Here is an 18469-nt window from a genome sequence, read left to right on the forward strand (position 1 = left end):
CCTAAGTACAGTATCTGTTAAATATCGGCGCAGAATGTATGCTGTTCCTAATATTGCCATTTTTTACAGTTCTGGTGGTGGTGTGATTTCTGAGATCTGCAACTGCTTCTTCTTTTTGTTATTGTTATTGTTATTATTGCATATCAAATTCTTCAGTTTGAAATATTCCCTGGTCAGAGTGCTGTGGCCAGTTTTTAAACTTCTGCTTTCTGGCATTAGCAATGATTCATTATTCTTCCGCTAGCATGAAATATTATAAGCTGTGTTTATGTGATTACCTGAACTGTTGAGGACTAGAAAATAAACTTCCATGTAGAAGGGCAGCTGCCTGACAAAACAAATCCTAAATCTTCTAACAACTTCAGCATCCTAAAGTATTAGCAACAGTATAACCAGCAAAACAAGATTGTTATTTTTAACCACAGGATGGAGGTTGGGACTCAGACTCCTAAGACACATACATATCTTTCAGCCAGTTTTCAAAAACTCCTTATTTTTAATTTATTTTAACTCTTTGTCCTTCATGATTGTGGAGGACAATGTGTATAAGCCAAAAAGGTTATCGCACGTGTTTTTGTAGTCCAAGTCTCTAATTCCATTTGCAAAAACTGTCAATAAATGCATATTTTAAAAATATTACTGCAATTCATCAAAAGTTTAATGTATCATATGGAGTACCTTAGGTTCTCCACTGATCTGAATGGAATAATCAAAATTAAACTTACTTGTGAGTTATATGAGACTTTTCCACAGATTCTCATTGGTGAGAATCTCATACATGGGCAGGACGGCATTCTGATTTCACAGAAATTGTCAAGGGCAGACTCCACAGTGTTAAGCCAATTTTATCTTACAAAAAGAAGCCCAGACAGAAGTCATGACTTGCCTACCCATGATGGCATAGTTATGACTATTAATTTACTCCAGCTAACCACATCATAAATTACTTTATCCAACCATGCTTTTGAATGCTACATTTATAACAATGCCTTAAAATCACTCAGTAACAGAACCAAGTCACACATAACACACACTTAGGTACAATAGTAGCAGTTTCCATGTACAGTGGTGCCTCGCAAGACAAATGCCTCACAGGTCAAAAAACTCGCAAGACAAATGGTTTTGGCAATGGGGGGGTGGGGGGTGTTGATGACTCGCAAGACAAGTGTTCCTTTGGTCGTGCTTCGCAAGACAAATGTTTTCCATTTTTTTGTTCTTGCCTCATGTTTGCTGATTTTTAAATTTTTTTCTATGATGTTTAAAAAGTTAAAGTTTTTTGATTGAATTTTTTAAAATCATCTGCACAATATGTATGGCTTTAAAGTGCACTTAATAAACCCTTTGTAAACAAAATCTGACTTTGTTCTGACTTTTTTTGCCCATAGGAACACATTAATTAGATTTCAATGCATTCCTATGGGAAAACGCGTTTTGCAAGATGATTTTTTCGCAAGACAACATTAACTGCGGAACGAATTAAATTTCTCTTGGGAGGCACCACTGTATTAATCATGCATGCATCTGTTTTGCTTAAAGAGGAAATTCTTTTTTAGAAAAAGCTTCAGCATTACCTCAACATTGTCCAAGGGAGACAAGTTTTAATTTGAAAGCAAATATTCAAGGCAATAAAAAAATTAATAATAAATAAATAAAATCCATACTTATCTGAGCATAAATAGTGTTGAAATTTAGTCACAACTTCCCAATTACAGTATCAGTTAAGCAGGAGAAGAGCAACATACTTATTTTTTGTTTGCATTTTCTACTAAGTGAAGTGCTTTCTCGAGAAGTCCAAAGGTTTTGGTAGTTAGTGTCTTGATATATGAACATTTTGTATGTAAATTTAGGAAATGAGGTTGAAATACGAACAGGTTTACTTAGCTTTTGCAACCAATCAGCTTCCACACAAGTAAGGCAAAATCAGCACTCTAATAATGCTTATGTAAGCTATCAGCCATACAAAGTAAACATACGACTAAACCAGAGAAAACAGTGCAATGCAGGAGGAGGAGAAAAGAACATGCAAGGCAAAGGCTCATGCAAGTTTGCTTTTAATTAGAGAATTAAGTTTCCCATTAAGTTGGAAGTAAGCCACTGAGTACTATATACTGTTTTTTAAAACATGAACCAAGATGAACACCTCTTGCTGCTTGAGGCCACATGCTTTTATCCTTGACAAGCTGACATCTGAAACAACTACCCAACTGTTGCCTGAAAAGGAAATGCCCAATGCAATTGCTGTTAGCCAATGGCTAATGCATGTTTTGTTGCAGCTGTTATAGCAAACTACCATATTTTCCGTGTATAAGACTCCCCCATGTATAAGACAGCCCCAATTTTCTAACCCAAATATTCACAATATTTTAAACATTAGAATGGAACACATTTTTAATTTAGTAATTAGGCAACATTTACATGCCAGTACTATAATATTATGCATCACTCTTATCGGTCACTGTCGTACTGCCTACACCAGTGAGGGCTGAGCCCAAGTCCCCAAACTAAAAAGAAAACAAAACAAAAACCCCTGGCAGGCAGTGGCAGTGGAAGCAGTAGCAGAAGCGGAAGCAGAAGCAGAGGGGAGAATCCCGGGAACAGAGGTGCCTCCAGACCCCAATCCGGATCCACCTCCAGTTGAGCCCAACTGTGCCACTGTCTATAGCTCGGCTGTTAGGAACATGCCAGCCTGCCGCAGCCAGCACCAGCTGCTCCAGATCCTGGCTCACCGCCCATTGGGGTGCTAGTACCGCGGCTGCAGCCTCCTCCTCAGTTTTGGCTGCTGGGCGTAATGATCTGGAGACTTATGGCTCGCATGCCCGCAGAGAAGGCTCTGCATGTCAGCTGTGGCATGCGTGCCATACGTTTGCCATCGCTGGCCTACACACTCTCCTAGGCATCAGCTTACATAATTTGCATAAGGCTTGTGATTGGAGGAAGCCTGTTTACAGAGACAAGTTATCAGCAGTTTCACTCGTGACTGGAGGCAGATATTTTGCAGACATAGGCAGTTTCACAACCACACAGTTTTTGCCTTGGCTGACTTACATGTAAAAGACTCTCAATATTTAGTCTTAATTTCATGAAAAAGTATAACCTTTTACATGGAAAAATACAGTAAATAGGCTTGCTATCATGACTTGGTTATCTGACAGTTTCTGCCTTCATGCCATACATAGAGGGAAGAGAACTGTGTCTTCCCATTAGATCTGAATAGAGCCACTGACTCTTAATAATTAAAATATTGTGCTAGCAAGTCAATTCTGACTTAAGCAAGCCTTGTAGTGTTTTCTATCTACAAAGAATTTCTTCTGGTGGCACTCTGGGGCCATTGGAGCTTGCCCAATACAGCATATAAACCCATTAGCCACACTTTCTGGATTATCTCAGATGGTTCCTCTCCCAGGACTGATAGCAATTTTTTTTTTTTGGTGATTGATAATACTGAGATGAATACTGTAGAGTATAATGTAGGCATTTATCAGAGTTCTTTTACTGAAGCAAATACAAGGCATTTACAATTGCAAGAGAAGAAATACAGAAGCTGAACAGACCTTCTGAGCAGAAAAGTGAAGTCTGGCACTAGATAAAAGATGCTCATGTTTATAGATATTCAGGTTATATACTGTTAGGACATTCTATGAATGCCTTAATTAACTCATTACAAACTACAAAAGAATCAGGTTATCAAAACAAGGTATTTTTCAACTGTCACTTCTCTATCAATAAAATTCCCATCTCTTTGGAGTTCTGCATCCTTCCTAACAGAAAGAAGACAGCTACACCTGCTGGATTTCTTTCCCCATACTTCTTATCTTATACATATTCCACTCCCATTTCTGAAATGCAGAGTTGTATTTTACCTTTATATTTATACATTATACTCCCACAACTGCCACTTCCTTGATCTTGAACCAGAAGTCATATTGTTGGCCACTACAGTTCCTTTAAAACCAGAATAGTACAGTAAATTCTAATATTGATCTAACCATCCCATGCTTCACTAGCTAAAGCTTATGTGTGGTTTTCAAGGACAATCCTACTTAGTGCTGTGAGGGTTCAAGATTAACCTCAGGCTGATCGGACATGAATACAAGATGCTCAGTTTTTTGAAAAACAGAACTAGGGTTTATTGGAACATCAAATAAAGAAGTATCAACATTAAACTTGTCATTGTTCTTTTCTCTCGTCACCAACGGGTCAAACGAGGGTGTCCATAAATCTTGTAAAAAGGGGTTGTAACTTGGATCATACCAGGACCCTTTAGAGAAAGGGTTAGTCTCATGCTGGTCCTTAGTGTCAATGTCCACCTCAGTCAGGGGTAATGTCTCTTCATCTCCCCTCTCATGGTCGAAGAGGTCGGTTCCTTCTGCATAGGGGTCCCAAGGTCTGGTAAATACCTCGTCCGGCGAGCCTCCTCCAGACGCCATGCTCTTCTTTCCCGTTCCTCCCTTTTCACCACTTCCCTCTCTTCCCTCAAACGTCTCCACCACTCCCTGGCTTCGGATTCTCCCCAATAAGACGGTTTAGGAGGTAAACCCCTTCTTCACCTGTAATCAGCCTCCTCTCGAGGCACTCTTACTTTTTCGCACCTCCCTGTCCAGGGATCCTCGACCCATATTAATACCCAACCCCTCTTTTATATCCCCATGTCCTGCCTCTACCAATGGTTGCTCCTTCACCCTTGTTCCCGCCTTTTCTAGTCCTGTCTGGGTGGCCACCGACAGTCTCGTCAAACCCTGTTCCAAGTCACAGGTGTCTATTCCCTGGTGCCTGATCTTAAAGGAGGACCACACTCCGGCGAGCGCTTCTATAGCCTTGCCTCAGGTCTCACAAGTGCATACTGTACAGATGTGAAGTTCCAGTGGCCAGTGTCTATCTAGGAACAACTGTAGCTGGTGGACTAGCCAAAGCTGACCAAAGCATGCTGAGCTACTAGAACCCCCTCCCCCGATTCAGCTGAATCCAGGAATAATCTGAAGCTATATATCTCTTCCTTCAAGTGCAGTACAACGCTATCAGAGGCAAGCTCTTTACATAATATTTGGACTTGGAAATCAATAATTCACAGAACTTTTACCTTGTTGCGATCCAGGTTACTAGAATTCATCCAACCCATTATAATACACAGGTACCAATTCAGCACCTGCATAATTTCACCTATTTCTGGAAAGAAAAAAATACAGCTGGATGCCATCAATAAAATGACAGCAGCACACTCCAAGTCTCCTGATGGCCTTTGTCCCCTCTGGGCATTGGTGCAGGCACAGGTCTGATCCTAATGTCATCTGGCCAATCCACCAGATTCTCCCAAACCAGGCTCCTCTGAGTGGCCATTCCAAGGGAGGCCCAAAAGTCCTCCGTGCAGGGCCTTCTCTGCAGTGGCTCCATCTTTATGGAATCAGCTTCCTGGAGGCTCCTTCCCTTTTGATGTTCAGAAGAAAATGTAAGACCTTTTATTTTCAAACTGACCCAGGTTAATATTTTTGTTTTGATATATATATTTTAAAAACCCATCTCCTGTCCTGCTACGTTGTAAATTATTTTTGCACCATCAGGTTTCTTACACTGTGTTTTTAATGGGCTTGGATTTTAACTCTCTCTCTCTCTCTCTCTCTCTCTCTCTCTCTCTCTCTCTCTCTCTCTCTCTCTCTCAAAATATATGCCACAGGATTAGGGAACAATCCACTGTGTTTCATTTCAGGGATTGCATTGTGTGTTTCAGGGAGTCTTGGCATTAGATCTAAAAAGAACAAGGCATTATTTAGTGTCTGCTGGCCAAAAGAAGAGGAAGGGTCACAAAAGTATATCCAAATGTCTGTATGTTAAATGCAGAGTTTGCTGTGTAATGTTAGTTAATAGAAGGGACAATTACTGCAACAGGATAGAACTCTGGCTGTAACACAGTTAGTGGCAAGTCTCCCATTGGCATCAAGGACAGTAGAATTTTATTCACATTAGCAATGAACTCAGGAGTTCTCATAATCTTTCCAAAGCATAACATCACTTCACTAAGACACAAAAATATTGCATTGCAGGACTCTCCACCCTTCCCATGTTTACATTTTCATCACATGGCAACTACAGTAATTGCTTCAGTTTAAAAGTATTTATTGTATTCCTTCTACCCTACCCCACCCCAGGTACCAAACAACTTTTGGTGAACTTTCAGCAGATGGAGAAGTTGAGAACTAGAATGTAGCATCCTGTCATATTTCTAAAGCTTAACTGTATGTATGCTATAGCCTACCTAAATGCACTCTGATGGTTCAGTTAATTTTATTGTCTAGCTCAGCACAGGCCCATAATCAAGAACAGTAAAATTGAGGGGGTGAAATGCCTTACCCCCATTCCATAAAAATATTTTCCATTTCATTTTTCTTATTCCAGTAATTTCACAAACACTTCTCATTCACAAGTCTCAGTCTTTCACTGATATGCTTTAATAAAAGTATATCATTTTGGAACCACCCAAAAGAACTTGGTGCACAGCCTGAAGAAGATGAATCATCATTGAAAGCTTGTGTTTTTGTTTTATTTCTTTAGGGGTCCAATAAAGGTATCATCTGTTCCTCTGTGTGTATTGTTTTTGGGGACTATATAGCCTTTCCCTGATTCTTCAGTCTTTAAAATTTTTCATCTCACTATAAAAATTAGACAAAAGAACATACTTTTTTTCTAGTGATGCTATTGCACCACTTTGAAATGCTTGGACTTTTATAAAATCTTCCTTATTCTGTGTTCAATTATTCAAGAAAGTACCTTCTGTAAAAAGCTGGTGTTAGAGGTTTCAGAGCTTTTTATCTAACTGTGGAGTTTTTATGTTGTGAATAAAAGCTACCAAGATTACTTGAGACCTAGAAATATCATTCTCATATAGAACAATTCCACTACTGTTAGCTGGAAGGATTCAAGTACAATTCAGAATTGAACTGCTGAAGGTTTCTTAGGAACATCTGCTGCTGAGTCATATTTAGGTTTCCCCCACACTTGAGGAATTTTCCATTAAGAAATAACAATTCATTTGCTTGATGAATTTGAGTTCTCCACCAATCTTCCTTCCTCTCTCTGCTTCTTACTCTTGCATCTCCTTTCCCCTTTTACTTTCTGTAGTCAAAATTGATGTCATAACATCTGTGGCCTCTTTTGTTTATATTCTTTTGCACTGCAATGTACAATGCCATATCCACAGATGATCACATTAATCATTCAATGTTAAAAAGCAAAATGGATAACTTTTCTGTTTTAATTAACTTTCTATTAATGCTTCATTTTCCCAAACAAAAAGGACTATTTAAAGTAACTTCAGTCCTAATGCTTGCACTCACATGAATAAACCAAAGAACAGTTCAAAAACAATACTGGAACATCAGAATGTAGGAAGGCAGTAAATGAAATGCTAATCTAATATAGATTTTTGAACTGGGAAATCACATATATTAAACAACCAAAATTATGGGTTGGGAGCTTTTGGCGCTTCAGATTCTTTGGACTAGAACTCCCATAATCCTTTACTATCAGCTATACAAGTTCGGAATTCTGGAAGCTGGGGTCCAAAATTTCTGGACTGCAAGACTTCACCCTTGATCTACTGGAAAATAATTAAAACAGTCCTGTTTGAAAGGTCACAGACTTCCGCAGTCAAAAAGTAGGATTGGATGAAAATGGATTACGAAGAACAAGAACAACCGTAAAATTTATTTGCTGATTTTGGGTTGTATTGTATAGAATTTAAACTGATATAGTTTGGTTTTATATCATATTTGATAGATGGCATGGTTTTCCTGCTTAACAACAATTAAGATTTTGTCTTAGAGGAGAACAATCCCTTACACTCCTTAGGACACACACATCTGGCCACTGCTAGATACCCTTGCACAAGCCTTAAATGCCATTTTGTGTAAGTCTATAGGCTCCCACCACTGACTTGCTTCTCATTTGCTTTAAAAAACCAACATAATACTGTGTTATATTTAGCACTGATTATTATCTGAAACCTCCTAGAGATTGTATCTGAAGTAGAAAATGTTAGCAGTGAATACTTTACAATATTAAATTATACTTGCAGAGGAAAATAAAAATCAAATGAAATTCTGGCAGAAATAATTTTTACTTAATACAATATAGTTCTGTGCTAGACAATTTATAAACTCAAATGATGACTATGAGAAAGCTTGAAGATTATATATGCGACTGCAAAGACATGCCTGAACATAGTATGGCTTAAAAAAACCACCCTTTTGTTTTATCCAAATAAATGCTTCTGCTGAACCTCATCGCATCAATCTTTAAAAAGGGAAGGAGGGAGGACTTGGGAAACTACAGGCTGGTTAGGCTGTTTCACGGAAGATGGTGGAAAGCCTCAACCAAGATAAAATTTTAAAACACACAGAAGAACAAGCCTTGTTGAGGGAAAATCTGTAAGGGTGAGCCTTGCCTCACAAACCTTTTAGAATTCTTTGAAAAGGTCAACAGGCATGTAGGTGCGGGTGAACCAGTGGATATTGTTTATCTGGATTTTGCATTTGACACAGTCCCTCATCAAAGGCTGCTGAGAAAACTCCACATTCAGGGGCAGGTCCTCTTATGAGAATTGGTTTGAGAACCGGAAAACAGAAAATAGGTGTCAATAGACAATTTTCACAATGGAGAGAGGTGAAGAGCAGTGTACCCCAGGGATCTATCCTGGGACCGGTGCTTTTCAACCTCTTCATAAATGACCTGGAGACAGGGATAAGCAGTGAGGTGGCCAAGTTTGCAGATGACACGAAACTTTTCCGGTTGGTGAAGACCAGAAGGGACTGTGAAGAACAGGGGACATCCACTCCAACTGACTGTTGGAAGACTGAGAACAGACAAAAGAAAATATTTCTTCACCCAGAATGTTGTTAGTCTGTGGAACTCCTTGCCACAGGATGTGGTGATGGCATCTGGGCTAGATGCCTTTAAAAGGGGATCGGACAGATTTCTGGAGGAAATGTCCATCACAGGTTACAAGCCATGGGGATGTATAATCTCCAGTCTTAAAAGGAAGGTACTTCAAAAAAAGAACTCCAACAAAATCAAGAGACAGGTATCTAGTTGTCCTGTGTGCTCCCAGAGGCATCTGGTGGGGCCACTGTGAGATACAGGAAGCTGGACTAGATGGGCCCTTGGCCTGATCCAGCAGGGCTCTTCTTATGTTCTCCTTCATCCATGTACGACAAGGATTGTAAATCCCTGCATAACACCTTTCCAGCTGCCTCACTTCCTTATGGTGCAATCCTGTGCTGCTACAGTATGCATATGTGGGTGTATGCCCGCAGGATGTACCAGATCATGCAATATATAAACAAATGAGTCACTCCCATGTTACTATTGTTCAGTCAGCACAGAGGAGAAATATAACTAACACAAGATCTGTTTGTGCACCCATATTGTGATAGCCAACTCAAAATGAACAGATTCAATAAATCGACTACTTATTAAGTTCAACATACTATATAAACCACTTGAAGTGAACTTCCTTACCTTGAGAAATTGAGGAAATGAACATGTCTAGTGAATAAATAGGGTTGTTCAGCAGTGCTTATATTTTTAATCAACTCCATCTAAAAAAAACAAAAACATAGAAACCTTTAAAAGGAAAAATTGAAAAGAAAGATTTGTTTCAGCTACAAACTGATCAATTATACCTAGCATTATCCATTATCCACCAAGAGTACTGGGGAGGAATATATATTGAAGAGAAAATGGTGCAGCAAAGCATATTTGTCCGTGGATTGGTAGGGAAAACACACACACACACACACACACACACACACACACACACACACACAGAGAGTGTATATGTATATATTGCAAAGAAATAGAGGTGATTTTCTCGTACTTTGCACACTTGGGTTGGGGATTGATGCTAATATCAATTAAAGAGAGTTGCAAACCTTCACATTCAACCACTATATTTGAATATGTACAAAAAAAGAGAAAAACATCAGTCAAAAAGATGACACTTGCTGTATTTTACTAATTTAGAGTTTCATTACTTCAGCTGAAAATAGGTGAGGTACAATAGCTTTAATTACATAGCCCTAATCAGTGTATGTGCAAATAAAACAAATACGTTTCCGAAGATGTTTATTTATTTATTTATCTATTTGACTTGTACACCACCCACACTCTGCAAGAGTCTCCAGGTCGTGTCCAACATCAATTAAAACAATCCAATTAAAACAAGAAGTTGTCACTTCTCAGATATTGTCTGAGTTCTCACTTTAGTTTCTTCAAGTCCTCTCCTCCTATTTTAAGACATTTGGCTTTAAGTCATTCTGTCAAACCAGAATGGTTTTAATTTTGCATTTTTAATGTTTCATTATGCAAGATCACGGGGTTTTAAAAAGTGTGCATTGTAAGTCTTAGCAGTGCCCTGTAGCTTTTGGAATTATGTATCTGTAATACATCAGGCTCCTGAAAGCCTTAAGTGGGATGCCTGCAAAAGAATTCCAGGCATATTTGCAGCTCCGATTTCCTGACTTCTGCTCTCCTCAGATTATTCTAATCACTATATAAGAACTACAGATTGTTGAGGGGAAACTAGACTATTTACCATGCCTTTAAATGGAAACCACAGTTAGTGAGTGCAGCTATATACCAATTTGTCCCAGTAGGCAATATACATAAACACACAAAATGGAAATTCAAAAGAAAATTGAACAACCATCTGTCAAATATGCTTTCATTTTGATTCTTATATTGAGCAGGAGACTGGACTTGATGGCCTTATAGGCCTTTTCCAACTCAGTGGTTCTATGATTCTATGAAACAATTAACAGCTGATTTAAAAAGAGAGAGAGGTATTACTGTATATGTGTTTCCTGAGAAGCAAATTAAATTCAAAGAGACTTGTTTGCAAGTAGGTGTCCAGGCAATTATAATTAAACCAGCTTAAAAGGCTATTCAAGTTTGGATACATTTAGAAATAGATAATTAAAACGTAAGTCACTATGTACAGTACTTAGCTTTTGTGCACTGCTTTCATGAAGAGACTGCCAAGCAATTTTTGACAGCTGCTCTCAGTCTATGGAATTCTGTCTTACATGTGGTTAGAGTGGCCCCTTTTTTAAATCCTTCTGCCAGCAGGTGAAAACCTTCCTTTTACAACTGGAAGACTGGAGCTTTTAGTAGCTGATGCAGCATATTATTATCACACGTTTCAATTTAATTTTTAACTTACGACTTTAGTATTGTTTAGATTTAATTTCATTTTAATATTAATATCTTCATTGTAGTTTTAAACATACACATTTTTAGCTGTTGTATGCCAACTTTAATCTCTGAACTGGTAGAAAAGTGGGACATACATGAAGGAAGGAAGGAAGGAAATGAATAAATGAATAAATAAATAAATAAATAACATCACCCTGCCTATAGATAGTTCCTTTGGTTCTCTGAAGCCTATTTATTTTATTATTTCTATATATTATAGGAAAGTTAACAATATGTGTTTATGGGAGAGCAATAGTTTTATTAAGCCTAGTGCGTTGGATATGTCAGTGTGAAAGCCAACTACAGGGCTTTGCTAAAGTTGTATAACAAGCAGAGTACTGTTTTTGATAAAAGCACTCCACATGCTGCTGTGTAGCTGCTTCAAGATGCTGCAACTCTATGTATTTTCAAATTAAAGGTGGGCAATTTGTGTTCAACTGCAGTTCTTACTGAACCTAGCCTGCATAGCTAAAGGTGAAAGATGACTACAGGTGCTGGCCAATAGCATGTTCATGGCCACAAGGTGTGCACCTTTGCTCTGAATTAGATCAGGAACAGGGAACTGTCAGCCCTCCACATATTTGGGACTTCAACTCCAAGAATCCCTAACTTGCATGGTTAATGGTAAGGGATTGTGGAAATGTAGACCAAAACATTTGAAGAGCACAACTTTTCATACCTAGAGATGTAAAATTTCTGAAATGTTCATTTTTTTTTCCAAAAAGAATTCCCCCTGATTTTTTTTCTGGAAAAAATGGAAATTTTCAGAAATTTTACATCTCTCTTCATACATCCGGCACAGATTTTTATTTTCACACTACAAAAGTAAAGTCTACTAATGCATGGACACCACAATCCTGCATGAGTACTCAGAAAGAGGTTCACTGTTCAGTGGGGCTTGTTTTCCCATAAGTGTATTTAGGATTGTAGCCTATTCTAAGCTTTTTATATCCTTTCTCCTCACATCTCATGCTAAGGAAACACAAAATAGTTTAATATGACATGAAATTGTGTTTTCCCAAAATTGCCACATGGTGGCGCAGAGCAATGGGCCATAAGGGGATGGGAGGAAGGTTAATGAAGACTACAAATACACTCCAGTTTTATCCAAATAATATATAATTTCTTTTTTAGGTGGAAGTAAAAAAATACATATTATATTGACTCAGCATGTAACTGAATGTTTTCAGCATGATAAGATAAATAAATAGCAGCATAGGTATTGCTATGTATATGTCATAAAGCTGGCTGGATAGCTCCCTGAGCTTGCTATCTGGCTACGGAGCCAAAGATTGTGAGTTCAATTCCCCACTGTGCCTCCTGGAAGGCAAGCCAGTCTACGTGGCCCTGAGGAAGCTGCACAATCCCAGGATGTCCCCAGAAGTAGAGAATGATAAACTACTTCTAAGTATTCTCTACCTAGCAAACACTGAAAAGGGCTGCTGTAAGTCAGAATTAACTTGATGGTATGTTGCTGTCATCAACTGCTATGGAATGAATGGGAAATTAATTGGAGTATTTTATGCTTGACACACACGACCCCTGCAAAGTTATACTCAAAGTTTGTAGGTTCCCAGAAGCACCTGTTGGTCTTTTGATTGTAGGTTGCAACATGTATGTGACATCTCCTTCCTTCTGAAGGAAGGCAAAGAGGCATATTTCTCCTTATAAATGTAAAAAAAACATATACTCCCTTCTCTGTGTGTGCAATAAACCGGCTACTGCATAATGAAAGTTTCTGCCCATTCAGAGTTCCTGCTCAACTCTTTTACAAATAGCTCTCTCCAGAATCCCACTTAATGCCTCAGCCTAACTGAGTCATAGATGCAGTCTCTTCAGTATGTCTACTTTGATCCTAGGGATTCTAAATTCCAGACTGTTGTTGCATGTCAGTGTCTTTTTAAATATTTGGATGATTGCTAGTTATATAAGATTTCAATGTCAGCATCTTTTAATGGAAAATTTCACAGTCCATTTCAGGGTTGCGAATATACACATACAAAGTAGAGATCTGACCAAAAAATAATAATAATAATAATACACAGAACTACGTTTTCCAGATTAAGTGTCAATTTTTCAAGAGAATTGGTGTCTCTGTAAAGTTTTAATAAAAATAAAATGTTGAGAATGGTTGTTTTAATTCATTGAACATTCAAAGATTAACACATACAGAAGGATACAAATAAACTTACCTGTTCATTCTTAGTAAGTCTAGTTTTGTTATGAATGTCTGATGTAACCAAGTTGAACCCATGCCTCTCAGAAAGAATTCTTAACAGCAAAACCACAGTTCGACTCCCGCATTTTCCAACTCTGTTGTACACCACTTGGCTAGGGAATGGAAGTACCTTTTTTTTAGAAAAAAGAAAAGAAAATATAAACCCATCAGCCTTCCCACTGGAAAATCTTTACATTCACAAAGTAAGTTGGCCATGGTTCAGAAGCTGAGTATTACAAAATCAATTGCATCTTCAAAAATGTTTTTCTGATATCCAAAGTAGAAAAGTTCAAAGACTTCAGAACCCAGAAATACTCCCCCCCCCCAAAAAAAAAAATCCAGAGAAGAGCTACTGGTATATCATGTCATTATAACCCAAAATGGAAAGAGTCTTGTGGCACTATAAGGTTAATAGAATTATTTAGAAAAAGATTCCAGTTCACTTTAAAAAAGCAGACGTCACACTAAGTCTGTTAGTCTTAATGTACCACAAGACTGTTTTGATTTTTCTCTCTCTGTCAAGTGCACTAACAATAGGATTCAATTAATCACGGATTCAACTGCAGGGAAAGTTTCCAAACACCCTCTTCCCTTCCACTGTCTGGCTGTTACATAGCACGATACCAAAATAGGAACGATGTGCTTCAATATCAGTACATAAGCCTAAAGTCCATGTTCAAATGCAACAAAATATTCAGATTTAAAAGTTTTGTGAAGTAGAACACTATGACTTGGCTAATAGCTAGCTAGAAAGAATTACTGACCCACTGCTACCTTGATTAAAGGCTTACTATACTATTGTCTCAACTTGCATCTTTTCAGCTAGGAATTAAATGAATGGTAAATAAGTCAGGTTCCTGGGGGGATAAACAGAGTGTTGAAATAAGAAACATACAGAAGCTTGACCACACATGCATGTTATACCTGGGTAAGTGGGTCATCACATAATGCCTTGACATTTTTGAGCAAAGGCTCAGTCAGTCTGAAACTCATTCAAACAGAATGCTTTTTGGTGAAATAAAATTGACGCACTGAGCTCTCAACAACTGGGATATTTAAACATGAGTAAACCAGATCATCCCTATTTAATTCTATTAAAATACTGTCAGAAAAGACAAATAAAGTGTTTTCCACTGTGTGCAATCTTCATCAACAAAACACCTTCCTCATGTACATATTATTTTAAAATCACATTAATTTACCCTCTAGGACAAGTGAGAATTTTTTTGGGGGGGGGGAGTGTTGGACAAAACATTGGCCTTTGGGAAATTCCAGCTTTCATTTACTTGCCAATTTAATTTTTAAGATTCTGAATGATTGTTCACCTTCTGACAATGAAAGTCATCTAATAGAATCTGCATTACACCTTTGTTACTAGCCACAGGAAATATAAGTTATCCATGAGTAATATCCTGCATATTTTAAGTACTCTCTATATCAAATATAACCTATATCAAAGATTTCCACTGACTTTAAATAAATTCCAGTCAATAAACCCTGTATCTTAAAAGATGGTGGTGGTGTATTATAATGGAAAATATATCTTGAACTGCTGGATAGCTCAGTGGCTGAGGCATCTGATTACATAGTCGGAAGTTGGGAGTTTGATTCCCCACTGTGCCTCCTTGACAGCAGCCAGACTTGATGACCCATCAAGGTTATTATTATTTCATGGTAGAAAAAGTGAAGTTCCATAAAAGGACAATATACAGAAAGAAGGTTACATTATGGATTGTAGAACAAAACCATGATTTTCTCAACAGTTTTGCCTGGAAAATTCAAATTTCATAGTAAATACTAAATTTCATAATGCATTTTGTGGAATTTATGTTTTGCTTTCCTTCCTTATAAGATCAAAGCATATCAGTCATGTGAACAGCAGGAAAACAAGCTGTGGCTTTCACAAAGTCCTGAAGAATGCTCCAGCCATGTGACAATTATAAAGATATGCATGTGAAAAAAATGTTACAGATCCATTTTCTCTGCACCAGGAAGCAGATATCTCTTTCTCACTATTCTCTTTCATTTATTATCTCTGCTGCTTGCAGTATTTTCCACATTTTATCTTAAATCATTGACTTCCAAATAATTTAATTATATTTACTGTTTTCTAACTACTACTGGTAAAATATAAACAATACAACCTTATATAAAAATAAAAAACAGTTGAGTAGCTAGGTCTCAACAGCATTAGCTTTACCATGTGTCAACTCAACTGCAATTCAACTGACGTTAAACAGATTAATATATGTACTGGACTTCACACAGATGAAATATTAAATCCAAGCATATACACAGTGTGCATGTTCAGATGTAATGATGAATCATACAGAAAGCCTCAATCTCATATGCTCCCCACTCTCCCATTGCAGCCTGTGATTATATCCAAACGTAGATCAACTGGTTAATTTTAATCATGAAACAAATACTGAAACAAGTGAGTTTCAAACCATGGATTAGGAAACCAGTTTGTTTCAACAAACTGTATTTTAGATTAATTATACATTAGGATTTAGATACAATGTTAGACTGTGGTTAATTAAAAAAAATGACCCAAGGATTTGTCATCTTATGGTTGTGCCAGAGGAGAGGAAAAGGGGAAGTGTTCAAGTTTACTGCTACATCCACATGCAGTCAAGGCATAGTGTAGCCAAGTAGGATCGTAGAATAATGGAGCTAGAAGGACCCTATAAGGCTGCCAACCTTTGCTCAATGCAGGAATACAAAATAAAGAACAACAAAGCTGTAAGCTAGCTTTTGAATTTGTTAAGTCCCCTTTTCAGGTCAAATACTGAAATACTGAACCATGACATCCTTGTATCATAACATCAAAATATACTTTCTATTATAATTTGCCACAATCATCTTTAATGAGCACAATCTGTTTACTGGCATTTATTTAAAATCAGTGGAAATCTTTGACACAAAGTATATTTTCCAAGTACTTGGTTTAATCATTACAGCTGAACAGACTCACTGTATTTGTATATATGATTAGACTTAATATTTCATCTGTGTGAAGTCAAAAATATATGTGGATGAATATGTGTAACGTCAGTTACTATGTGGATGAATGTGTTTAATGTCACCCATTTTAAAGCACTTTAAAATATGCAAGATATTACTCAGGAATAAATGGAATTTCCTATGGAAAATATTAGGACTGCATTCTAATTAGGTGCATATACCACACATAAGAAAGAACAGATTGAAGCAAAGCACAAAAGGGCAGTTGGGGATGGTTCTGAGCAATCCCAGGATTTTTCATGGTCGACAACTCAGGAGGATATGGCAGGAAGTGATGATGGTAGATACTATTGCTGAAACAGAGCTACATTAAAATCTTGAATTGTTTTGTATGGGACAGCAGTTGTTTCACTCCAGGGAGGAAGACCAAAAATGGCCATCAAATGAACTAGAAGTTCCTTCTTTAGACAATGGATAGCTCTATCTTCCTAAATCTCCTTCATGGATTGCTGCCTTGTCGTGGCGAAGGGGCTTGAGTAACTCAGAGAAGCTATGGGCTATGCCGTGCAGGGACACCCAAGACGGACAGGACATAGTGGAGAGTTCCGACTAAACGCAATCCACCTGGAGTAGGAAATGGCAATGCCACTCCAGTATCTTTGCCAAGAACGCCCCATGATCAGAAACAAAAGGATAAAAGATATGACGCTGGAAGATGGGCCCCTCAGGTCGGAAGGCGTCTAACATGCTACTGAGGAAGAGTGGAGGACAAGTACAAGTAGCTCCAGAGCTAATGAAGTGGTTGGGCCAAAGCCGAAAGGACGCTCAGCTGTGGACGTGCCTGGAAGTGAAAGGAAAATCCAATGCTGCAAAGAAAAATACTGCATAGGAACCTGGAATGTAAGATCTATGAACGTTGGGAAGCTGGAGGTGGTCAAACAGGAGATGGCAAGAATGAACATCGACATCCTGGGCATCAGTGAACTAAAATGGACAGGAATGGGCGAATTCAGCTCAGATGATTATCATATCTACTATTGTGGGCAAGAATCCCGTAGAAGGAATGGAGTAGCCCTCATAGTCAACAAAAGAGTGGGAAAAGCTGTAATGGGATACAATCTCAAAAATGATAGAATGATGTCAATACGAATCCAAGGCAGACCTTTCAACATCACAATAATCCACGTTTATGCACCAACCAGCATTGCTGAGGAGACTGAAATTGAACAATTCTATGAAGATTTACAACACTTTCTAGAACTGACACCAAAGAAAGATGTTCTTCTCATTCTAGGGGACTGGAATGCTAAAGTAGGGAGCCAAGAGATAAAAGGAACAACAGGGAAGTTTGGCCTTGGGGTTCAGAACGAAGCAGGACAAAGGCTAATAGAGTTTTGTCAAGAGAATGAGCTGGTCATCACAAACACTCTTTTCCAACAACACAAGAGGCGACTCTATACATGGAAATCACCAGATGGGCAATATCGAAATCAGATTGATTATATTCTCTGCAGCCAAAGATGGAGAAGCTCTATACAGGCAGCAAAAACAAGACCTGGAGCTGACTGCGGTTCTGATCATCAGCTTCTCATAGCAAAATTCAAGCTTAGACTGAAGAGATTAGGAAAAACCACTGGGCCACTCAGGTATAATCTAAACCAAATCCCTTATGAATACACAGTGGAAGTAAAGAACAGATTTAAGGAACTAGATTTGGTGGACAGAGTGCCTGAAGAACTTTGGATAGAGGCTCGTAACATTGTCCAGGAGGCAGCAACGAAAACCATCCCAAAGAAAAGGAAATGCAAGAAAGCAAAGTGGCTGTCCAACGAGGCCTTAGAAATAGCAGAGAGGAGAAGGGAAGCAAAATGCAAGGGAGATAGGGAAAGTTACAGAAACTTGAATGCTGACTTCCAAAGAATAGCAAGGAGAGACAAGAGAGCCTTCTTAAATGAACAATGCAAAGAAATAGAGGAAGATAACAGAAAAGGAAAGACCAGAGATCTGTTCAGGAAAATTGGACATATTAGAGGAACATTTTGC

General features: G+C 38.2%; 1 protein-coding gene across 1 annotated transcript in view; it reads right to left on the bottom strand.

Moving 5' to 3' along the window:
• UST (uronyl 2-sulfotransferase) overlaps positions 1-18469 on the bottom strand; it is a 142778-nt gene that overhangs the window by 49975 nt on the left and 74334 nt on the right. The window contains exons 3-4 of the mRNA XM_072995538.2: positions 13434-13589; positions 9508-9587 (exon numbers count right to left, since the gene is read on the bottom strand). Coding sequence (XP_072851639.2) covers positions 9508-9587; positions 13434-13589 — 236 coding nt within the window. The remainder of the gene's footprint in view (positions 1-9507; positions 9588-13433; positions 13590-18469) is intronic.

This window comes from Pogona vitticeps, chromosome 1 (genome assembly GCF_051106095.1).
Source record: "Pogona vitticeps strain Pit_001003342236 chromosome 1, PviZW2.1, whole genome shotgun sequence".
Lineage (NCBI taxonomy): Eukaryota > Metazoa > Chordata > Lepidosauria > Squamata > Agamidae > Pogona > Pogona vitticeps.